General features: G+C 41.2%; 1 protein-coding gene across 1 annotated transcript in view; it reads left to right on the plus strand.

The window, feature by feature from the left end:
• Window positions 1–23118, plus strand: part of LOC306825399 (protein NLRC3-like) — a 59065-nt gene extending 35947 nt beyond the window's left edge. Inside the window, 7 exon segments of the mRNA XM_079346125.1 lie at window positions 3750–4197; window positions 11987–12198; window positions 12451–12963; window positions 12966–14325; window positions 17030–17203; window positions 18993–19166; window positions 21803–23118. Of these exon segments, the coding sequence (XP_079202251.1) occupies window positions 3750–4197; window positions 11987–12198; window positions 12451–12963; window positions 12966–14325; window positions 17030–17203; window positions 18993–19166; window positions 21803–21812 (2891 nt within the window). The 3' untranslated portion in view covers window positions 21813–23118.
• Window positions 23119–25430: the final 2312 nt, after the last annotated feature.

Below are 25430 nucleotides of genomic sequence, written 5' to 3' on the forward strand. Positions count from 1 at the left end.
GTATCTTTAATGGAAAAACTGTAAAAACAGACTCGCTGACTGGAAGACAGCCCTTATCACGGTCACACTTCAAACCTAAACACCGACATCTTCAGTAAAGATGACTGAGTTAAATAACTGCATTCCTGTCGGTCCACTAACTCACCTGCCTTTCTGCACACTCTTGACCTGTTCACTCATTACACATAACCACATGAAAACGGTTACTGAAGACAATGTGCTGCTGAGATTATCTTTTCTCCGACGCTCATGAACGCCTCATTGGACACGATATTTGGCGGTAAGCACGAGCGCTTTTTGTCTTCCTGCACTTTAAACCGATAAGTGATGGTTGGCAAAAAGAAGGAAACATGACACAATAACTGAATATTTTCAAACTTTTCAGTGAGACAAGGACAGGAGAAACGCGTAAGTACACTGAGATTTTATTTTATAAATATTTATGAACGTTTAAACTTTAAAGGACTGGTTTTAAGTTGAGCTAGCTAGCAGGATGACACAGCTAATATTAGCATCAACCCTCTTGGGGACACTTCAAAACATGTTTTACTGATCTTTTTGTCATTTTGGATGCTCTGGCATTCATTTTTCACCCAGTTGTGTATTTCGACTCAATTTTTATAAATGGAAATGATTAATCTCTATATAAACCTGTAAACATCTTTGTAACAGACTCAAACTGACAGATATCCCAGCTCTGTCACTTTTTGTGCCTTGACTAAAAACACTGTAGAAGTTGTTTTATTACGATGCTTAATGCTGTACTTGAACTCATCAACATGAACGAGAGGTCTCACTGACTTAATTGTCACAAAGAAATGATGTTTCAGTCTACCAATCTGTAGACCAGACTTAAAATTTGTAGATTTTTCCATTTTATATGATATTGCACCATTTTTTCAATTTTAGCCCAGCAGCACTAACACATGCAATTTTCCTAGTAACCAGTAAGGGCAGTGTTGAAGCTCCTATAGCCCATAATAATGAACAAGTTCAAATAAAATGATGTGAATGTAGACATGGTTGTCACAGAGTGATGTATGTGTAAAGAGAAATTAGTGGTGTGGTTAGGGGTGTGTGCGACTGTGTGTGCACATGTCCACAAATACAGAAAAAAAAACATTGGATATTCTTTGAAGTGTATTTGTTTTGTGTGTGTGTGTGTAAAAACTGTTTATGTAGATGGGTACATATAAAGGAAGAATGCATCAAAGATGCACCTACAGAGACTGCTGTGAAAATTTGTTTTGAAAACATATGGAGCTAGAACAGTCTCATAATGAATAAATGCACACAGAAATAAATAAATGCACAAGAAATGACTCACAAATGTATTTGGGAGTTGTTTATAAATGTGACTCAATACACAAATGCATTTTCAATGCACACAAATGGGCTTAAATCCATGTATAAATACAAAAAAACAAAACGTATGATTCACAAATATTCAAATTGAAAATACATTTTTGGAAGTTGTTACATTTATACATTAATTGTCAAACGCACATTTGTCTCTGTGCTTTTAATTTGTAAACCTCCCTGCATGTGTGTGGAGTTTTGAGACTCATCTGGCGCCACTCCAATCAACAAATGCATTTTTTCTAAAAGGGGGTCGTCTGCAGCCAATCAGATGTCTCCCTCCTTTACAGCCAATCACAAGATCCTCCCTGCGAGACGGGGAAAAAAACTTTGCTATAATATATGTATAGGGTTAGGGTAGTGTCTATGGTTTTTCCCATATATATCTATGGTTTTTGTTAGATGTAAACTGCAGCCTGTCACTTTAAAGTGCTGCTGTGACGTTGTTTGTTGTGGTGCGGTTTGTATTCAAAGAGTGTATTTTTTTTCCAGAGACAAGACTTTTTGTGCCTTGACTAAAAACACTGTAGAAGTTGTTTTATTACGATGCTTAATGCTGTACTTGAACTCATCAACATGAACGAGAGGTCAGATGGTTAAAGTTGATTTTGTTTGCAATAAGTTGTTTCAAATAAGTGGATTTCAGTTTAAAAATATTCATAAATATTTGTCGTGTTATCTGCATTTCTTTAAAATAATGAAGTTTTGCACTTTCATTTGAAGAAATATCCCAGCTCTGATTGAGTATATTAAAGTAGAGACCATGTCAATGAACTATGAGGGCAAAATACTAAAACAAAGTAATCGTTCATTTATCGTAATCCAGGTCAAATGTAGTGTTCACTGAGATCATTTTTCTCTACTGTTCTTCTTTTAATGTTTCTAAAATCTAATACATTTTTAAAAACTTAACTTACACTATAACATATGACCCGTTTCTTAAAAACATCATACCTAAATGTATTTTAAAAGACTGAAATACTTCCTGTTTGCGGCCACATGAACAACTTTAACACTGACTTCTTTTCTCTCAGACGCTGCACAGGGATTTAACGGCTGTGTATTTATTTTACACCATGATGATTCTGATCCATGGATCACATGTGGCTTGATACCATGGGGGGTGATCTGATCATGGATCATCTGGAAACTGTTTCATCACCAGTCTGACATCCACAACATGCTGAAGGTAGGTGATCCCAACTTACTCTGTTAAGTTTGCTGACTTACTATCCAAACCTAGTTAGCTTAATGCATTTTACTGTGAGCTCAGCAGAGAGGTCATGAAGAAACCTGAACTGATGATGGTAAATTATTAATTTTTATTTCTTGTTATAACAAGGGGAGGAGAAGAGACTCTGACCTGATATGGGTTTCTAATAAAACAGTAAAACTGAAAGAGTTCCTGACAGTCTGAGCTCAGACTCTATTTTGAGTGGACCGAGCAGAAGGACACAGGGTGAGTTTAATTTAGCATTATTCTGACTTTACTGTTCTAACCTCAGGTTCATGTTGAGTAATAATTTAAACTGATCAGAGACAGTACAGGATCAGCTCTGTGAACGTGGAGTACTTCCTCTTTTCTCAGCTTTTAGTCAACAAGTAAGGTCAAGTAAAAGTTGTGTAGCTAAAAATCGGAATCGTCCAGAATCAGACTTGTTTGTCAGGACTCCTGCGGTCGACGCTCTCAGTCTGTGTTGCTGGTTTTCTCTCAGATGAAATAAAGTCCAGAGGACGACATGTTCCACAGTATTTCATTTGATAAGTTACATATTCTCCTTGATAAAATAATGCATCTTCATAAAATGTTATCAGTAACTAACGTCTCAATAAAACATCTGACCAAAGGTGGTTTTATGACATGATTTGATCCTTACAGGCATCACAGACTTTGTTTTATATCCTTCTAGAAATAAAACTGTTGCTCCAAAGGTCATAACTGCTGTTAAATATTAACATACTGCTTTAATGTTTGAAGTTTAAAATTCAAAACCTCGATATTATCAGACACACAGGAAGGATAAACGTTTGAACTAAATGTATATCAAATCCTAAAAGCAGACCAGGGTCAAATACCAAGCAGGGAGTCAGATCAGAAGGACAAATCAGGTTAAGATCAAAACAAAGTGCAGTGATGTGTTTGATCAGGTACTAAGGCAGACAGGAAGAGAGGCTGAGTCACATAAAGGTTCACATTAGGGGGCGCTAGTAGCCAAGTGGTTGGTGTCATTTCCTGCTCTCTCTCTCTCTACCTGATTTATGAATCTGTCTCGACTATTAAATCATTGATAAAAGGACCACAGTAGGTATTAAAATATGGAGGCTTGACCACCTCTATTTAACATAACCTTCCTGTTTGTGTCTTACCTATATGTCTTCCCTGTCCTCAGGTCGATGTATCATGAACGTCATTGATTGTCCTGAGCAAACTGGAGATCAGAAAATGAATGATGGAGGAGACAAAGAGGAGGACAGAGCAGAGTCTCCTCTGTCCAGCTGTCTCTCTATGAAGAGTGACTGGTCTAAAGGTCTTTCTCCAAACTTCAGTAATGAAGCAGGACCCTCAGATCAGAAGATGAGTGATGGAGGAGACAAAGAGGAGGACAGAGCAGAGTCTCCTCTGTCCAGCTGTCTCTCTATGAAGAGTGACTGGTCTAAAGGTCTTTCTCCAGACTTCAGTAATGAAGCAGGACCCTCAGATCAGAAGATGAGTGATGGAGGAGACAAAGAGGAGCACAGAGCAGAGTCTCCTCTGTCCAGCTGCCTCTCTATGAAGAGTGACTGGTCTAAAGGTCTTTCTCCAGACTTCAGTACTGAACCAGGACCCTCAGATCAGAAGTAAGAAAACTTCTTTAAATCCCCAAAATGTCAAACTACAGAAATGTGCTTGTTGTTAAGAACAAGAGTTGAAACAATAGAATAATTTAATAGACATTTGATGCATGTTTGTGAAACAGTGATTTTATTTACACCACTGACTTGAGTCAAGAAAATATAGTAACACTTCCCAAGAGACTCAACAGCATTATCAATGAACTCAAACACGTTAATTTTTAGTTTTTTTTAGTCAAAATCTTTTTTTATTGAAAGTCAAACATGGTGTACATAAAATATAAAATCAATAAGTCAATAAAAAATAAAGGTAGTTAGCGCAGTCAACAGCCACACCTGCCAAGGCAGAAAGAAAGCACACGCACAAAAACAGAGCTATTGACTGCACTTAGTCAGTAAGTAAAGCATGGACCTACAGCAGCAGTCTGTGTTACTGTACTTATTTTAGGTAATGGGAAAAACAAACAGCAAACACAACAAAACAAAATATATATCCCTTATAAAACAATCCCTACCCCGTCGCTGCCAGTGTTGCCACGAGAAGAAATAAAATCCCCAGTCACATTACAGATCTAATTATGCATCTGAAAGAGCTAAATAACCAAGCTGCATCTGGATCAAGGCTTTTAAAAGTTCCTTACAGAGTTCAAGAAAGGTCCCCAAATTTCATCAAAATGAGCATTTGAATGTTGGAGTGAAAATCTAATTTTCTCGAGCTTTAAGCAATGCAAAACGTCTGTTAGCCATTGTGCATGCGTGGGCGGGGCAGCGTCCCTCCACCTGAGCAGCACGGCGCGCCTGGCCAGAAGAGAAACAAAGGATAAGGTCTGCTGTTTTTGTGTCGATAACTGTAACACTCCATCAGTGACTCCAAACAGGGCAACAAGAGGATTGGGTTTCAGTTTAACATTTATCATCTTGGAAATAGTATAAAATACCTCTGTCCAAAACTTGTTAAGACTAAGGCAAAGCCAGTACAAATGAATAAGTGATGCTTCAGCACTCTTGCATTTGTCACAGTATGGGTCAATGTCAGGATAAAAACGAGATAGTTTAACTTTAGAGAGATGAGCTCTGTGTACCACTTTGAACTGGATGAGGCAGTGGCGAGCACATAGAGACGATGAGTTAATGCGCTTAAGTATAGAGCCCCAAGTGTCTTCCGTTAAAGACAGACCCAAGTCTTCCTCCCATGATCTTTTAAGTTTGTCTGTAGTGTCCAACTTTAGGTCTGCCACCATGTTATAGAGGACTGAAATGAGTCTTTTCCTAGAGGGGTTCAGGGACAGGACCGAGTCAACAAAGGATGTTTCTGAGGACGAGGGAAGACGGGGAAACTTTAAAATGAGAAATTGTCTTGGTTGAAGGTACCTAAAGAAGCTAGATTTAGGGAGATTAAACTTTTTGCTCAACTGCTCAAATGATGGTAATGCCTTATCAATGAATAGATCTTTAAAGTGTATAATGCCCTTCCTGTGCCAATCACGAAAAACAGGGTCATGCATTGATGGTTAAAAAAGATGGTTTGAGTCAACAGGGCTTAAAAGAGAAAAACTGTTAAGGCCAAAGAATTCCCTGAATTGAGCCCGTATTCTTAAAGACTGTTTAACCACTGGGTTATTAATGGATTGGAATGGAGGGAGAGGAAGAGACGATCCCAGCAGCGCATGAACAGACACCTTTTTGTTGGAATTTAACTCCATACCCACACAGTTAGGGCAGTTAGGCTGGTTCAGAAAGACAGACCAAAATGAGAAGCAACGCAGATTAACAGCCCAATAATAGAAACGAAGATTTGGGAGCGCCAAACCACCACTGACTTTGGATTTCTGAAGAAAGGTCTTATTGAGGCGAGGATGTTTACCCTGCCATAGATATGATGAAATAATTGAATCAAGCCTGATAGAAAACGCACTAGGGACAAAGATCAATAAAGCCTGAAATAAGTACAACATTTTTTGTTGGATGTTCATTTTCACGACATTAATACGACCCACGAGAGATAAGGACAGAGGCGACCACTGGGAGAGTTTAGTTTGGTCCAGCAGTTTGACATAATTCTCCTTGAATAAGTCTTTATATTTACGAGTGACTGAAATACCCAGATAAGAGAATTTGCTATTTTCAACTTTCAAAGGGAGGTTGCTAAAGTCTAATGAGCGTGCTTCATTGTTGATGGGGAAGATTTCACTTTTATGGAAGTTTAGTTTATATCCAGAGTGTTGACCGAACTGATCAAGCAGTGATAAGACATGGGGCAGAGGGGTCGTCGGGTCCGAGATGAACAGCAGGAGGTCATCGGCGTAAAGACAGACCTTGTGTTCTCTGCCGTTCCTCTCAACACCTGATATGGCCTTACAACTACGGAGGGCAATGGCTAGAGTTTCAATAGCTAAATAGCATTGGGCTTAGAGGGCAGCCCTGGCGAGTTCCCCAATGTAGATGAAGTGGTTTCAACCGCTGGGAATTTGTGCGGATTGAAGCAGAGGGATTAGAGTATAGCAACTTTATCCATGAAGTAAACATTGGACCAAAGGCAAATTCATCTAAGGTACTAAATAAGAACTTCCATTCGATGCGGTCAAATGCTTTTTCAGCATCCATGGAGACCACACACTCAGGGGTCTCCCCGGAGCTCGTATAGATAATATTAAACAAACGCTGCATATTAAAATAAGATTGTCTGTTTTTAATAAAACCAGTTTGGTCCTCTGAAATAATAGTGGGAAGTATGTTTTCTAATCTGTGAGCTAAGATCTTGGCTAGGACTTTGTCTGTATTCAAAAGAGAGATGGGTCTATAGGAGGCGCAGTCCAGCGGGTCCTTTCCTGTCTTAGCTATGAGCTTTATACAAGCCTCATTAAATGATGGTGGGAGAGAGCCCTTTGAGTGCGATTCAGACAAAACTGCACATAACTGTGGAGAAAGTAAAGATGAGAATTTCTTGAAAAAGTCAACCGGAAAGCCATCAGGGCCAGGACATTTTCCAGACTGCATTGAAGAGATGGCTGAGATGATTTCTGATTGGGTTATGGGCTCTTCCAATCTCTTTCTACAGTCTGGAGAGAGTTTGGGAATTGAAAGATTTCTTTGGAAGTCGATGGTAGCGTTGTGATCAACATGAGACTCTGAGGTGTAGAGCTGTGAGTAGAAGTCTCTGAAAGCTTCATTTATTTTGAAATGCTCCAAAGTTGTGAGACCATTGGGCATCCGTATCTCAGGTATACTTTGTTTAACTCTGCTACCTTTGAGTTGGTTGGCGAGTAGTTTTTCAGGCTTGTCACCATGTAGGTAAAACATGGACTTATTTTTCAGAAGTAGATTTTCAGTAGAATGAGTTGTGAGATCTAATTTGGTTTGAAGTTCTACACGTGTTTTATAGAGGTCTGAATTTTTACTTTGGGCATAATGTTTGTCGATGTCTTTAATTTGGTCAGCCAGCTCAGAGCGCTCTCTACAGGACCTTCGTTTCAATTGTGCAGTGTATGATATGATCTGCCCCCTGAGATATGCTTTAAGCGTGTCCCACACTATTAAGCTAGACATGTCAGGGGAGTTGTTAGTAATAAGAAAAAAGGCAATTTCTTCCTCCATAAATTTTACAAATTTATCGTCCGACAGGAAAGTTGTATTCAGTTGCCAATGCCTGCTTTTCTGTGGGACTCCAGGCAGGGATTCTGTCAGACTGACGGGAGCATGGTCAGAGATAATTATACTTTCATAAGCACAGGAATGGACAAGCGGGAGAAGCTGGATTTCTGGATGCTATTTCTGTCTGAAGCTGTTTGAGGTGTGAGAAGACCTTTTCTTCTTTTAATAGGATGGTTAAGGCCCTTGACATTCCAGCTTACAAATTTCAGATGCCTCTCCATATAGCTCGACAAAGAGGGATGAAGTGTAAAAAAGGTAGACCATAAAATAGTCCTATGCTAAAGCTGAAAAAGGTGTAAACTGGTTTTATGTGTGGATAGCTAAAATATTGCTGGCAGCGACTATACCCCTTACCTCCCTCCCCACCCCAAAAAAGAAGGCTGCTAAAAAAAAAAGCAGCGAGCTCTTAAAAACCATTGTCAAAACGAACACACTTCCTATCTTGAACTAACTATAGAGTAACTCCAGTAAAAAAGACAAATAAACGTGCGTATAAGCCCTTATAGAATTAGAATAAAATTATGCTTCATTTTTCCACAGTAGTGGCAAAAAATGAGAGGGGGAAAAAACACAAACAACCCCACGGTAGGATGCTGGGAATACAATACAGAGCTACAGTGATAGGGAATTAAATCTTGTAGAAACAAGTAGGTTCTGGACCGTCATATCTGAACTAAACGTTATGATGAGCAGGGGACAGTTATATAAAAACTGGTAGAACGAACACAGTATTCATGTGTAATAAAACTGACACAAGAGAAGTATACATGAGCAGACATTTCTGGTAGCTGACTTAATTATAGACTGCGTAATGGCATTAACAGATGTAACAGAACAGAGTTACTCACGCGCGGGTGAAATGAATGACATACTGACAGGTAACAGAGTGCATAGTGCTGCACTTGCCGAGCACCGTGCGTTATACTGTTGCAGATATTGCTACCATTTATGTGTCCACATACACCAGGTCGCCCATTCAGGTAGAAGTCGGTGGCTGAGAGAGGTTATCGATGTAGTCTTGTGCCTCCACAACGGAGCCGATCTACTTTCTGGCTCCACTCTGCAGAGTGAGGCGAAGCCGCGCCGGGTAGAGTAGAGCAGGCTTTAGGCCGCGCTTGTAAAGTTCTGCCATGACGTCCTTATATTCTGCTCGCAGGTTGATGATTTCTGGGCTGTAGTCTTCCACAACACAAATCGTTTGTTCACGATATTCGAGTTTCCCTCTCCGCCGCGCTTCCCTGATGAGGAGATCTTTCGTCTGGTACCGGTGCAACCGCAGAATGACCGGGCACGGTTGCTGTCCGGGGGCTGGTTTAGCTGCTAGCGAGCGATGAGCTCTATCAATGTCAGGAGGGGACGGCAGCGTCTCGGTTCCAAAAATCTCACACAGCAAGTTAGAGAAGAATTTAGTGGGTCGCCCACTTTCTATGGACTCTGGAAGGCAGAGGATGCGAATATTTTGGCGTCTGCTGTGGCTTTCCAAGTCTGTCACTTTGGCCTTTAGCTTCACGTTGTCCTCACGCAGAGCGGAACAGGTGCCTTCGAGGTCCAAAACCCACTGGCTCCGGTCTTCAGTGACAAGCTCGAGGGAGGAGACACGCTGGCCATGTTCTTCCACTGCAAGTCGTGTCTAGTCGAGTTTGGAGTCCAGCTGAGTGAACGAAGTTCTGAATTCAGCAGCTATCTCCTCTCGGTGTTTTCTATCGGTGTTTTCTAACCCCCCCCCCCGAGGTGCCATCCTCGGGGGGGGGGTTGTTTGGGCAGGCCATCCTCACCAACAGTCCCAAGGAACCTAAGAGAGATCAAGGAACCTAAGAGAGCTCAAAAGGAGAGGTTAGAATACAAAGATAGTGACAAGCTACTGCTTGTCACTATAGACATATCTTATTACTATAAGGTAAGAAAGCTGGGAGAGAAAGAGGGAAAGAGAGATAAGAGATCCTGGTGCCAGTTCCCCCGGTAGTCTAGGCCTATAGCAGCATAACTATGAGCTGGTCCTAAGCCAGCCCTAACTATAAGATTTATCAAAAAGAAAAGTTTTAAGTCTATTCTTAAAAGTACCTAGTGTGTCTGCCTCCCGGACCCCGACTGGTAGACGATTCCAAAGGAGCGGTGCCTGATAACTAAAGGCTCTACCTCCCATAGTCCTTTTAGAGACTATAGGCACCACAAGCAGGCCTGCATTCTGGGAACGTAATGTTCTTGTCGGATAGTACGGTACAATTAACTCTTTAAGATAGGATGGTGCCTGACCGTTTAGAGCTTTGTAGATGAGCAGAAGGATTTTAAATTCTATTCTAGATTTTATTCAATGGAGAGAAGCCAATACAGGAGTAATGTGGTCCCTTTTCCTAGTTCTAGTCAGAACACGAGCTGCAGCGTTTTGGACGAGTTGGAGGGTCTTTAGAGATTTACCATAGCACCCTGCTAAAATAGAATTACAGTAATCCAACCTGGAGGTAACAAATGCATGAACTAATTTTTCAGCATCATTTTGTGACAGGATCTGCCTGATCTTAGAGATATTACGAAGGTGAAAATAAGCTGTCCTTGAAATTTGTTTAATGTAGGAATCAAAGGACATATCCTGATCAAATAGAACTCCTAGGTTCCTAACAGTGGTAATAGAGGCTACACTAATACTACTAAGGGCCGTCATATCGGCAGAGAAAGTCTCTCTAAGGTTCTTAGGTCCAATCACTATAACTTCAGTCTTGTCTGAGTTGAGCAGTAAGAAGTTTCTGGTCATCCAGGTCCTGATGTCCTTGACGCAGGCTTCTAGTTTACGAAGCTGGTTGGTGTCTTCTGGCTTCATTGCTATGTAGAGCTGAGTATCGTCTGCATAGCAATGAAAGTTCATGGAGTGTTTTCTCATAATACTACCTAGAGGAAGCATATATAATGTAAATAGAATCGGACCAAGCACTGATCCTTGAGGCACTCCATGGCTAACTTTGGTGTACAAAGAGGACTCATCATGAACATGCACAAACTGAGATCTGTCTGATAAATAGGATCTAAACCAACTTAAAGCAGTCCCTGTAACTCCAAGCAATTGTTCTAGTCTCTGTAACAGAATCTGATGGTCAATTGTGTCAAAAGCAGCACTAAGATCTAACAGGACAAGCACAGATAGAAGTCCCCTGTCTGAGGCTAACAGAAGATCATTTGTTACTCTAACTAGTGCAGTCTCAGTGCTATGGTAAGCTCTAAATCCCGACTGGAACTCCTCAAACAAGCTGTTGTTGTGGAGAAAATCACACAACTGATTAGCTACCACTTTCTCTAAGATCTTGGAGATAAAAGGAAGGTTAGATATAGGTCTATAGTTAGCTAGAGTTCCTGAATCAAGAGTAGGCTTTTTAAGGAGCGGTTTAATTACAGCTACTTTAAATGACTGGGGTACATAACCTGCTGCTAAAGATGAATTGATCATATCTAGTATGGAGCTGCTAACTAGAGGAAAGACTTCCTTAAACAACTTTGTTGGGATTGGATCTAAAAGACAAGTTGACGGTTTAGACGCAGAAATAATCGAATTTAGTTCTGCGTGGTTAATTGGAAAAAAACAGTCAAGGTTAGTATCAGAATTTGGAACCGTTTCTGCCGAATCGAAAATATAGGAGGAATCTGCACTAAGTAAAGGTAGTAAGTTGCTAATTTTGTCTCTAATGTTTAGACTCTCTGTCAGCCTGGCTACAGTGCTGAAGAGGTATCTAGGGTTGTTTTTATTTTCTTCAATAAGAGACAATAATAGGCAGTGCGGGCCTGCCGTAGAGCTTTCATATATCTATTATGACTATCTGGACAAATTAAACGAGATTCTATCGTTTTGGTGGAGCGCCAAATTCTTTCACATTTACGTGACGTTAGTTTTAGAGTACGGGTTTCTAAATTGTACCATGGAGCTGATCTCTGTCGTTTGATTGGCTTCTGTTTTAGGGGGGCGATTGAATCCAGAGTAACTCTAAGTGAATCCACCGCACTATCTACAAACTGATCTAACTGAGAGGGACTAAAGTGATTATAGGAGTTTTCAACTAGGTTAGGGGATGGAACAGAATTTACTGGAGCACCTGCGCCATGCATCTACTCCATCTGCCTTTCTCCCGGAAGTTCCTCATCTTATCTTTTATCTCTACAGAAAAACAAAGGAGTCTGTTTCTGTGGAGGAGCTGCTGTCCAGATGTGCTCTGAGTCAGGACGTCCTGAGAGATCCAGTTTCTACCAGCTGTGGACACTGGTTCTGCAGACAGTGTCTTACCTCATACTGGGACCAGTCTACTTCATCAGGAGAGTCCTCCTGTCCCCAGTGTGGACAAAGACCTGTAATAAGACGAGGACTGCAGATATCCAGTCAGTCCAGCACTGAAATCAGTAAGACTGAAGTCACTGAGTCTGAAAACAAGACTTTATCATTTATTACATTTGTTGTTAATGCTGTTAATATTTACATTAATATAGTCAAATGTATCAATATAATTTAACCTGGTTATATTTAATATGTTCTTCTTCTCTTGTAGCAGCACACATTTATCACAGGGAGGTTTTTGTGTCAGTCAGTTTGTTTGATAAATCCAGTCTCAGGATATGTTTCTTCTCTTTCAGCAGATAGAGGTCTGCAGGAGGTTTTAGATGAATATAAGATCAGTCTGAGGAGGAGATATGAACATGTGACTGAAGGAAGTGATGAAACGGGAAGGAGAATCCTCCTCAACAGGATCTACACTAAGCTCTACATCACAGAGGGGCAGAGTGAAGAGGTGAACACCCAACATGAGGTGAGACAGATGGAGACAGACTCTAAAAAGAAGACCCTCCATGAGACTCCAATCAGGTGCCAGGACATCTTTAAAGCCTTACCGGACCAACAGGAACCAAAGATAGGAGCTCAACCCGACCAACAGGAACCCATCAGAGTGGTTCTGACAAACGGCGTGGCTGGTGTTGGAAAAACCTTCTCAGTGCAGAAGTTCACTCTGGACTGGGCTGAGGGCTCAGAGAACCAAGACGTCAGTCTGCTGATCCTGCTTTCATTCAGGGAGCTGAACTTGATCAGAGATCAGCGCTACAGTCTTCTTGAGCTGCTCCGTGTTTTCCATCCAACATTCCAGAAGGTGGCAGATTGGCTGTCTGTAAACTGTTGTTCATCTTTGACGGCCTGGATGAAAGCAGACTGTCATTGGACTTCACAAACAGGGAGGTTGTGTCTGATGTCACACAGAAGTCATCGTTAAACACACTGTTCACAAACCTCATCAAGGGGAATCTGCTCCCCTCAGCTCTCATCTGGATCACGTCTCGACCTGCAGCAGCCAATCAGATCCCTCCTTTATGTGTTGACAGGGTAACAGAAGTACAAGGCTTTACTGACGCCCAGAAGGAGGAGTACTTCAGGAGGAGGTTCAGTGATAAAAAAGATCTGTCCAGCAGAATCATCTCACACATCCAGACATCCAAGAGCCTCCACATCATGTGTCTGATCCCGGTCTTCTGCTGGATCACTGCCACAGTTCTAGAGCACATGATGAGCACAAAGCAGAATGGAGAGCTGCCCAAGACCCTGACTGACATGTACTCACACTTCCTGCTGGTTCAGACAAAGAGGAAGAACAAGTATCATCAGATGAGTCCACATGAGCTGACGGAGGCCGACAGGGAAGTTCTTCTGAAGCTGGGGAGGCTGGCGTTTGAACATCTGGAGGACGGAAACATCATGTTCTACCAAGAAGACCTGGAGCGGTGTGGTCTGGATGTCACAGAGGCCTCGGTGTACTCAGGAGTTTGTACAGAGATCTTCAAAACAGAGTGTGTGATGTTCCAGAAATCAGTCTACTGCTTTGTTCATCTGAGCGTTCAGGAGTTTCTGGCTGCAGTCTACATGTTCCACTGTTTCACCAACAGGGAGAGAGGTGTAGTGGAGGCTTTCCTTAAAGACATCCAACACAGGGAATCTTCTGGAAATACTTTTTTAAAGAAGATTTTGAACCTTTTCAAAACTCCTGAAAGCTATGACTTATCTCTGGAAGTCTTCCTGAGAGGTGCCATGGAGAAATCCCTGAAAAGTAAGAACGGTCAGCTGGACCTGTTTGTTCGCTTCCTTCATGGTCTTTCTCTGGAGTCAAACCAGAGACTCTTAGGAGGCCTGCTGGGTCAGACAGACAACAGTCCAGAAATGATCCAGAGAGTCATCAACGACCTGAAGAAGATGAACAGTAAAGATATCTCTCCTGACAGAAGTATCAACATCTTCCACTGTATGATGGAGATGAACGACCTCTCAGTCCATCAGGAGATCCAAGAGTTCCTGAAGTCAGAGAACAGATCAAAGAAGAAACTCTCTGAGATCCATTGCTCTGCTCTGGCCTACATGCTGCAGATGTCTGAGGAGGTTCTGGATGAGCTGGACCTGAAGAAGTACAAGACATCAGACCAGGGACGACTGAGACTGATTCCAGCTGTGAGGAACTGCAGGAAGGCAAAGTAAGTCCAGATGTGATTAAATATGAGTATAAATAAAGTAACAATAAGCCGTTTAGTTCTTCATATATATATATAATATATAATCTCTCTGTTTGTCAAAAACAGAGTTCATCTATATTCAGTAAATGAAGAATATTTATCTCTGTCTTGATTCAAAGCGCTCGGACATTTGTGTTTTCCTCCTTCATGGACTCGAGAGTAAAGTCTGAGTTGTGTTAGCGTGCGTGAAAAGGGACGTTTGATGAGTTTGTCTGTCCTGACTTTATGCTGACAGTAAGAACTTAAAGTAACACAGCTAACGAGAGGTTGATTAGTAACAGTGACATGATGAGTGAAGTTACCAACAGTCATGTCTTACATCACGTTACAGACAGAAGGTGGATCAAAAAGTCAAGCAGCCAAAATAATAGATTTCAGTACATTGAACTGTGTTAGTCAGGTATTATGTTGTGTTGGATCAGATCACAGATTGAAGTCATGGATGATTTTATTGGCCGCTCTCCTCTGAACTGCCCCTTTATTACAACTTTACAAACCCCGAACAAGAATCCATCTGAGAATAATGAATTTACTAAAAGCTACAAAAACAAGATTTATTTTTCTGTTGAGCTTTGATAAAGTTGAGCATGTGACAGCGGGGTTAGAGGTAAATAAAAGTAACAGAGTGATTTATGACAACAAACAACATAAATTGAGTCCCCGGTCTGCTGCTTGTTTTGCTCTGACTTTATGAGCAGATGCAGCTTGTCACAGGTTCGTTTTTAAAAGTGAAAAGATGATGGCTCAGTCGGGAAAACTTCTGTTGGTGGGTTTTTATTCACCAAAGAAAATATATACAACCATGCAAAAAATGTGCCAAAATCCCGGTCAGTGAATAAACAAAAGAAAACAAACAAAGTATTTACAATACTTTACAGAAAAGGGCAACACGATGTGTTGTGAACAAACGTGATCTGGTCACTTTTTTTGTTCGCTCTCATTTTGTCTCATTTTGACACAGAGGGTAACAAAGACAAAGGGTGCGTTCGGATTGTCCCTCCTGTCCACTAACACTCACATTTCTTCCTTTAACCCTGGAAGCAGTTAAGTGGCAGCCATGATTAGAGCCGTTTGAATTCTCTAAGAGTTAAGGAAAGGAGGCTCAATGCTTCCTTTATAACCTCCTTTAGGAAACACTGGAGCATCCTTTACCAAAGGAGATGAGAAAGTGCCGACCCACAATTCATTGCAGCCACAACTTTTAAAGCAACTCGCTCATCCGACCCGTATCGGAGCGTTCAGGAAAACTAAGGATCTGTGAGAGGAGACATGTGGAGACATTCTGCATATTGATTTGACTTATAATTATTTACAGCCTTTGTGTTTATTTCATTTCTTTTTATTGTGTTAAACTGTGAACGTGATGTTGATGTTATAAAACCATCACAGTGAAGTTTCCTGGTGTCTGATAAAGCCTTTTATTTTTATTCACACCACGTGGTTTTTAGGATTATTTCACCTGTAAGAAGGCTCAAACATTTTTACATCAGCTTTTTGTAAACTTCATTTTCTGTAAACTGTAGTTCCACCACGGCAGACTCACGTCTCTGACCTCCGCCGCCGTCACATTATTATGACATCACCGAGTGAAGTTTCCTAACACCTTTCCTAAGTCCTTTATGAAGTCTCCTAACACCTTTCCTAAGTCCTTTATGAAGTCTAACACCTTTCACTAAGTCCTTTATGAAGTCTCCTAACACCTTTCCTAATTCCTTTATGAAGTCTCCTAACACCTTTCCTAAGTCCTTTATGAAGTCTCCTAACACCTTTCCTAAGTCCTTTATGAAGTCTCCTAACACCTTTCCTAAGTCCTTTATGAAGTCTCCTCACACCTTTCACTAAGTCCTTTATGAAGTCTCCTAACACCTTTCCTAAGTCCTTTATGAAGTCTCCTAACACCTTTCCTAAGTCCTTTATGAAGTCTAACACCTTTCACTAAGTCCTTTATGAAGTCTCCTAACACCTTTCCTAATTCCTTTATGAAGTCTCCTAACACCTTTCCTAAGTCCTTTATGAAGTCTCCTAACACCTTTCCTAAGTCCTTTATGAAGTCTCCTCACACCTTTCCTAAGTCCTTTATGAAGTCTCCTAACACCTTTCACTAAGTCCTTTATGAAGTCTCCTAACACCTTTCCTTCACCCTGTGATCTTCTCACGGGGTTAAGGAAAGGTGGATAGTGAAAGTAGATAGGAGGGACAATCTGAATGCACCCAGAGACTAAATAGACATGGGACAATCAGACACAGGTGAGACTAATCAGGGTCATCAACAAGGCAGGAAACACAAGAAACACAAGACCAGAACACTTGAGCACAAGTACAAATAAAAACCTGACACTGAAAACACAACCTCAACAAGATATTACAAAATAAAACAGGAAACACCAAACTAGGAACCTCAACAAAGGAAAAAATATTATGGACAACATACTGTAGAAGGACACAAGGATACAAAGTAAGACAGGAAACAGTGAAGACTAGAACTATAATATAAATCAGAAAACACACAGGGAACAATGAGAACTAAAAACAGGAAATCAGAACTAAATCATGACATCAGAGAAACACGTTTACAAGTGATGGAAATGTTTGTTAACAAAATTAAAATTGGATGAAAATATGAAGACGTTCTTTTAAATAACATTTACCATTTGTTTTACAACAGGTTTAGTAGCTGTGGACTATCAGAGACTCACTGTGAAGTCGTGGCCTCAGCTCTGAAGTCCAACCCCTCCCATCTGAGGGAGCTGGACCTGGACTTAAACAAGCTGCAGGATTCAGGAGTGAAGCTGCTGTCTGCTGGACTGAAGAGTCCAAACTGTAGACTGGAGACTCTGAAGTAAGACTACAGGTTTCATTTCTCTCTTCACATTAATATGATGAGAAGCTAAACTTTAAGAGAGTCAGTCGAGGATTTAAAACATAAAGTACAAACATGAGATGATGTCAGTCTTTCAGACAGCGCTGTCATCAAAACCAACAAACGTCTCTCTGTCATCAGAAAAGGACGAACACAAGATGAAGTGAGAAAATGAAACCTGAGGGGGAAATCACTGAGAACAAGAGAGAGATACTGATCATATATTAAAGAAAGATGAAGATGTGACGGTACATTTCTTCTGACAGCTGCAGCTGTAAAACCTGGAATCAGGGTTCCCACGCGTCCTGGAAAACCTGGAAAATGATCAATGCATTTTCCAGTCATGGAAAACATGTAAAATGAGAAAAAATGTCAAATGTCTTGGAAACAGTTTAGTTTCCCTGGAAATGTATTTATCCTCCCCCGGCCAATGTGAACGGATTAAAAGTTCTGCACATGGATTTGTCCACTTATCTTCTGACAACATGAAGACACAGCGCTTCTTTGCCGGCGCAGCGCCCCACGTGACGCTACCCAACACAGTCACATGAATGATTGTCATTATCAGCACATCATCACCATTACTTACTGTATGTTTATACTCTGGTGCCAAGAAGGCAGACTATCAGACAGAATGCTATTTGGACTTTCAGAATAAAAGACAGTCTTAAGATAACCTGAAGAACTCCTCACAGAAGATCACAACAGATGGATCAGTGTTCCTGTCTCACCACAGCCATGACAGCACACATGTGAGAGGGAGTTTTACATGTTCTTAAATCTGCTTGGTGTGATAAAGGTCATATGTGTCATTTTAATTCTAGGAATTGTATATGTTACACATTTAGATAAGGCTGTAGTGTTTTAAAAGCAGCCTCCCACAGTGGTCAGGGATAAGCCCAAGTCCCTCTCTCATTGGTGTTTGATGCAGGATAAGCTGTCAGAGGAGGCAGTGGACCAATCTCCTCCCTGAAGTTCTCTCCCTCAGTCTGAAGTCAGTGAAAGGCCTCATCCTTTATGATGTGTCCCAGGTGGTTTAAAGGGTAGTCTAAGCCTACCCTGGAAGTTTCCATGTTCAGTTTGTCAGTGTTCTAGCAGCAGCTGTTAATAAGGGCTTATTCCATACAGGGCGTGATGGTTAAGACCACCCATTAAAGGATTCTGTATGGATTGAACAACATCACAGCTGAATGAAAGAATTGTCTCTTTTCAAAGAGTTTAAGGGTGGAACCATGAAGCTGATAAAGAGACAGACTTGCTCTGTTCATAAAGGAGATTTTCCTTCATCCATATAGACGTAGACTTCACATGATGATGCTAAAACAATTCAAGTAGAAAACAGGAAATGAAGCGTCTGACCCTCAACAAGAATGACACATGATCATGTTCCCTTTTTAAAGATTTGTTACTAAACAGTCAGAGTTTCATTATAAATACATTTAAATTATAGATATTTTATAGAACATGTTTGATTTTACACACACACACACACACACACACAGACAGTCCCAGGTGTGTGTAGCTCAGTAGAGTAGTGGGTGTGTAATCTTGACTGAGATCAGTAACATGTTGGTGTCTTTATTGACATGAACAGCTGGATGAATGTTTGGATGATGTCTGTAGAAAGCTGACATTTGAATGATCCACAATAACACAATGACAAAGTCTCTCTACTTATTTTAGGGACACACTCACTGATTGGACCTAGTTATGTTCTTATCATCTCATTCATCATTCTTTTTATTCTCTTCTTTTATTCTTTATTCAGTTTGTGGAGATGCAGTTTGTCAGAGATCAGCTGTTCTTCTCTGGCCTCAGCTCTGAAGTCCAACCCCTCCCATCTCAGACTTCTGAACCTGAGCGAGAACGAGCTGCAGGATTCAGGAGTGAAGCTCCTGAGGGACCTTCTGAAGGATCCAGACTACAGACTGGAGACTTTGTTGTACGTAAAGGGTGAAGTTGAGTCCATCCTGGTCTCTGCTGGGTTAAGTTGAGTCCATCCTGGTCTCTGCTGGGTTAAGTTGAGTTCATCCTGGTCTCTGCTGAGTTAAGTTGAGTCCATCCTGGTCTCTACTGGGTTAAGTTGAGTCCATCCTGGTCTCTGCTGGGTTAAGTTGAGTCCATCATGGTCTCTGCTGGGTTAGGTCGAGTCCATCCTGGTCTCTGCTGGGTTAAGTTGAGTCCATCCTGGTCTCTGCTGGGTTAAGTTGAGTCCATCCTGGTCTCTGCTGGGTTAAGTTGACTCCGTCCTGGTCTCTGCTGGGTTAAGTTGAGTCCATCCTGGTCTCTGCTGGGTTAAGTTGAGTCCATCATGGTCTCTGCTGGGTTAAGTTGAGTCCATCCTGGTCTCTGCTGGGTTAAGTTGAGTCCATCCTGGTCTCTGCTGGGTTAAGTTGAGTCCATCCTGGTCTGTGCTGGGTTAAGTTGAGTCCATCCTGGTCTGTGCTGGGTTAAGTTGAGTCCATCCTGGTCTCTGCTGGGTTAAGTTGAGTCCATCCTGGTCTCTGCTGGGTAAAGTTGAGTACATCCTGGCTTAAGTTGAGTCCATCCTGGTCTCTGCTGGATAAAGTTGAGTCCATTCTGGGTTAAGTTGAGTCCGTCCTGGTCTCTGCTGGGTTAAGTTGAGTCCATCCTGGTCTCTGCTGGGTTAAGTTGAGTCCATCCTGGTCTCTGCTGGGTTAAGTTGAGTCCATCCTGGTCTCTTCTGGATTAAGTTGAGTCCATCCTGGTCTCTGCTGGGTTAAGTTGAGTCCATCCTGGTCTCTGCTGGGTTAAGTTGAGTCCATCCTGGTCTCTGCTGGGTTAAGTTGAGTCCATCCTGGTCTCTGCCGGGTTAAGTGGAGTCCGTCCTGGTCTCTGCTGGGTTAAGTTGAGTCCGTCCTGGTCTCTGCTGGGTTAAGTTGAGTACATCCTGGGTTAAGTTGAGTCCATCCTGGTCTCTGCTGGGTTAAGTTGAGTCCATCCTGGTCTCTGCTGGGTTAAGTTGAGTCCATCCTGGGTTAAGTTGACTCCGTCCTGGTCTCTGCTGGGTTAAGTTGACTCCGTCCTGGTCTCTGCTGGGTTAAGTGGAGTCCGTCCTGGTCTCTGCTGGGTTAAGTTGAGTCCGTCCTGGTCTCTGCTGGGTTAAGTTGAGTCCATCCTGGTCTCTGCTGGGTTAAGTTGAGTCCATCCTGGGTTAAGTTGAGTCCATCCTGGTCTCTGCTGGGTTAAGTTGAGTCCATCCTGGTCTCTGCTGGGTTAAGTTGAGTCCATCCTGGGTTAAGTTGACTCCGTCCTGGTCTCTGCTGGGTTAAGTTGACTCCGTCCTGGTCTCTGCTGGGTTAAGTTGAGTCCATCCTGGGTTAAGTTGACTCCGTCCTGGTCTCTGCTGGGTTAAGTTGAGTCCATCCTGGTCTCTGCTGGGTTAAGTTGAGTCCATCCTGGTCTCTGCTGGGTTAAGTTGACTCCGTCCTGGTCTCTGCTGGGTTAAGTTGAGTCCATCCTGGTCTCTGCTGGGTTAAGTTGACTCCGTCCTGGTCTCTGCTGGGTTAAGTTGAGTCCGTCCTGGTCTCTGCTGGGTTAAGTTGAGTCCATCCTGGTCTCTGCTGGGTTAAGTTGAGTCCATCCTGGTCTCTGCTGGGTTAAGTTGAGTCCGTCCTGGTCTCTGCTGGTTTAAGTTGAGTCCATCCTGGGTTAAGTTGAGTCCATCCTGGTCTCTGCTGGGTTAAGTTGAGTCCGTCCTGGTCTCTGCTGGGTTAAGTTGAGTCCATCCTGGTCTCTGCTGGGTTAAGTTGAGTCCATCCTGGTCTCTGCTGGGTTAAGTTGAGTCCATCCTGGTCTCTGCTGGGTTAAGTTGAGTCCATCCTGGTCTCTGCTGGGTTAAGTTGAGTCCATCCTGGTCTCTGCTGGGTTAAGTTGAGTCCATCCTGGTCTCTGCTGGGTTAAGTTGAGTCCGTCCTGGTCTCTGCTGGGTTGAACAGTCCAGGACTCATCAGTCATGAAACATTTGAAATGTTGGTTTTGAAAACATTTGCAGGAGAAGTTTGTGATAAAAAGCAACAATAAAAGTAGAAGTTGTGTAAATGTGCATCAAAGGTGACAAACAGCAGCAATGATTGAATCCTGATCTTCTGCTTGTTCTGCTCTGACTTAATGAGCTGGCTGAAGCTTCAGTGAGCTCAGAGCTCCGTCAGTGTCAGTGCTGCTCTGTTAGAATCTTTTTACAGCTGCTACTTTAAACGACCACTTCACTTCTGAGTTATCAGAATAATAACAAAGATCTTATATGATTATAATAATAATGATCTTATATGATTATAATAATAATGATCTTATATGATTATAATAATAATGATCTTATATGATTATAATAATAACAATAGTCTTATATTATTATAATAATAATAATGATCTTATATGATTATAATAATTATGATCTTATATGATTATAATAATAATAATGATCTTATATGATTATAATAATAATGATCTTATATGATTATAATAATAATGATCTTATATGATTATAATAATAATAATAATGATCTTATATGATAATAACTCATGATTTCTCTGATTTATGTCTTGTTATATCAACAGATGGAAGTGAGTGTTTAAAGAGAGGATCCTGTTGTTCCTGACGATCACAGAGCTGGAAGCAGCAGCAGCTGGTGTTTGGTGAGTCTGTCACTGGGCCGTGTTACTGGGAGACTGACGGACCAATCACAGCTCAGATGAGTCTCAGTGCTGCAGTCTGAGCTGCTCTGAGATCAGCTCCACCGTCACACACAGGACCATGACCTCGGACTGTTTTCTATTCTCATATTCTGAACTTAAACTGCTTCATGACTCAACGAGCCAAGATGAACTCTTTGGATATAAATGTTTGTGTTACAGCACCACCCTGTGGACATGTGCAGTGCTGCACTCTTATTCACAGATAACAGTAGAAGTTGATGCCACCTGTTAAAGTGTGAAGTTGTGTTTGTAACCACGAGTCGTTGGTCGTCTGATAATAAATCAGTCGTCTCTTTGTTGGATCCAAACAAAGAGGAGGCTTCACTGAGTTTTTAAAAGAACTACAAACATGGATGTCTGGATGTTTGAACCTTCAGTTTGGATTCTCTCAGCATTTTAAATAGAAATACATTCAGTCTGTGGAGATTTGATCTGAAGAATAATTCATGTTCAGGTTCTGTTCCTGCTATAACTGGTTTCTGCCAGCAGGTGTCGCTGTTTCCACAGTTTTCTCCCAGACTGATGGATCTGAGAGATGATTTCTCTGTCAGGAAACACAAAGGGTGCGTTCAGATTGTCCCTCCTATATATATATATATATATATATATATATATATATAAACACTTTATATATATCTATGGTCCCTCCTATAGATATATATATATATATATATATATAAAGTTTATATATGTCTATGGTCCCTCCTGTCCACTAACACTCACATTTCTTCTTTAACCCAGGAAGCAGTGAGGTGGCGGCCATGATAAGATCCGTTTGAATTCTCTAAGAGTTAAGGAAAGGAGGCTCAATGCTTCCTTTATAACCTCATTTAGGAAACACTGGAGCATCCTTTACCAAAGGAGACAAGAAAGTGCCGACCCACAATTCATTGCAGCCACAACTTTTAAAGCAACTCGCTCATCCGACCCGTATCGGAGCGTTCAGGAAAACTAAGGATCTGTGAGAGGAGACATGTGGAGACAATCTGCATATTGATTTGACTTATAATTATTTACAGCCTTTGTGTTTATTTCATTTCTTTTTATTGTGTGAAGAAGGTGAACTTTGCTTTTATACATTCTTGTATCATGTTTGTGGAGATGATTTGACGTGATTTGATGATTTAATAGGAGAAATTGTAACAGGCCAATAAAACCTTGTTTATAAAAACAGAAAAGAGACGCAGATCATAAAAGTTAGCTCTGTAATAATTTCCTAACGCATTTCCTAAGTCCTTCATGAAGTTTCCTACCACCTCTCCTAACTCCTTTATGAAGTCACCTAACACCTCTCCTAAGTCCTTTATGAAGTTTCCTAACACTTTTCCTAAGTCCTTTGTGAAGTCTCCTAACACCTTTCCTAAGTCCTTTATGAAGTCTCCTAACACCTTTCACTTAGTCCTTCGTGAAGTCTCCTCACACCTTTCCTAAGTCCTTTATGAAGTCACCTAACACCTTTCACTAAGTCCTTTATGAAGTCACCTAACGCCTTTCCTAAGTCCTTTATGAAGTCTCCTAACACCTTTCACTAAGTCCTTTATGAAGTCTCCTCACACCTTTCCTAAGTCCTTTATGAAGTCTCCTAACACCTTTCCTAAGTCCTTTATGAAGTCTCCTAACACCTTTCCTTAACCCTGTGACGTTTTCACCTTTTTCAGTGTTGAAAAATAACGAGGTGAAGTTGCGTGTGGCTTTAAAATAAAAAGCCAAAAAGACTGATATCTTGAGAGAAGTGATCAGACCAGCAGAAAGACGAGAAACAAAGAAGACTCAAACAAGACGCAACAAAAACTCTTCAACTCCTCCTGTCTCATCCTTTGCAGCAGGCAGAAAAGCGGCGGGGCTATGCTCCACCCATAGTGAGACAAGGATCCAACAACTCAACAGTTGAATTCCTTATAACTAAAGTCAAGGAAGAATGAAAGTAAATAAAAGGCTTTATGATGTCACCATATTGAACTAATTATGAGCTCTCATTGAGACAGTCATCTCTGAACATTCAGGAAAATATTCTGGAAATCTGTAATTCAAAGTGTTAATCAATGAATCAGAGGAAATGCATCAGTATGAAAACAGAAACGATAATGTGACCCTCTATATATGATAATACAGAGTCTAAATATATGCTTAAACGTATGAGCTTTAGAAAATACTGAGCACAAGATGGGAGGAAGATGTTCAGTTTAAATCCAAGAACTCACTTTTAAACAATTCTTTTCTTTTCCTTTTAAACAATTCCCAGAGATTTTACGATGTTTGTCAATGTTGATTCATTCACAGACAGGAGGTCTTCTGACCTGGTCTCAGTCAGTCGTCTTATCTGGAGGTGAAGGATCAAAGAACTCAATGGTAACTCTCAGTTTAGTGCCCCCATGAGAGAGTCACCGGAGACGCCCCTGTGGCTTCGATGAGCCTCCCAACAGGACGTCGTAAAACTCTCAGCGGTCATCTATCTGAAGTTAAGAATCAGTGGATAACTGAGAGAGAGGGGATTTTGGACTCTACCACATATTGTTGAATAAAGGTTTGATCACCAAATACAAAGGAATGATTAGATATCCATTGTATGAATGATGTTTGTTCACATTTATACTAAATCAGTTATATCATGTTTTACTCTAAGTGTTTTAATCTAATTGTTTGAGATTTTAGTTCAGAGGTTAAAGGTATTCTGTGAAGAGGGCTTGCAGAAGTGAGTGCACATTCCAACATGTGTTTTGATGTGGCCCTTTAAACTGAATCACTCACCAAATCAAACATAGGTTTAGTTTAAAGCCCTGAACAGTTAATCACTCATCCACATTGATCGGTTCAGTGGGCCTTGATAGATAATCACTCAAATGGTTTGTTGCTTAAAAGGAAATGATGACTAGACTAGATGTCAGGTTGTGATAAGAAACAGGCCAGGTAGGATGTGTCTTCCCCTATAGAAGGACAAAGGATTCGGGAGTTTGATGCACCAATGAGAGAAGCAGAACCAAACATCAGGAGGCGCATCATTTGGAAAGCTGCCAAATCAGAGGAAGGAAACCGCACATTCTCAAATGCATAATTTGGTTAGATAATCTCTGTCTAATGTATAAAAGGGTTCAGGGAAAGATAGTCGGGGCTCAGACTTCGCAAACTGACCAGGTATCTGTCTGTGGTCAGGGACACGTAGTGTTGAACCCAGAGACTCTGTAACTTCTATTCTTGATTCATCGGGTTAGTAAACTCTGTCAACCTGAAAGAGACTTCTTCAGTCATTCCTCTCATCCCATCAAAAGAAGAGATTTGAGGTAATTATTTAGAGGAGTCAGATTTCTATTAACAACATTCAGGAAAAGAACTAAATAGCTACTTTTATCCTTCACTTGGTGACCCTGACGTGATGGGGGATGAGGTTTGATGGAGGACGTAAGTATTGATTAATTTATGAAAATTTTATAAAATGTTTAATTCAAATGTATTAATTTCTTAAGGTGGTAGAACGACTGCATTGAAGTCTATG

The sequence above is a fragment of the Symphodus melops genome (genome assembly GCF_947650265.1).
Source record: "Symphodus melops genome assembly, chromosome: 6".
In the NCBI taxonomy this organism is placed as follows: Eukaryota; Metazoa; Chordata; class Actinopteri; order Labriformes; family Labridae; genus Symphodus; species Symphodus melops.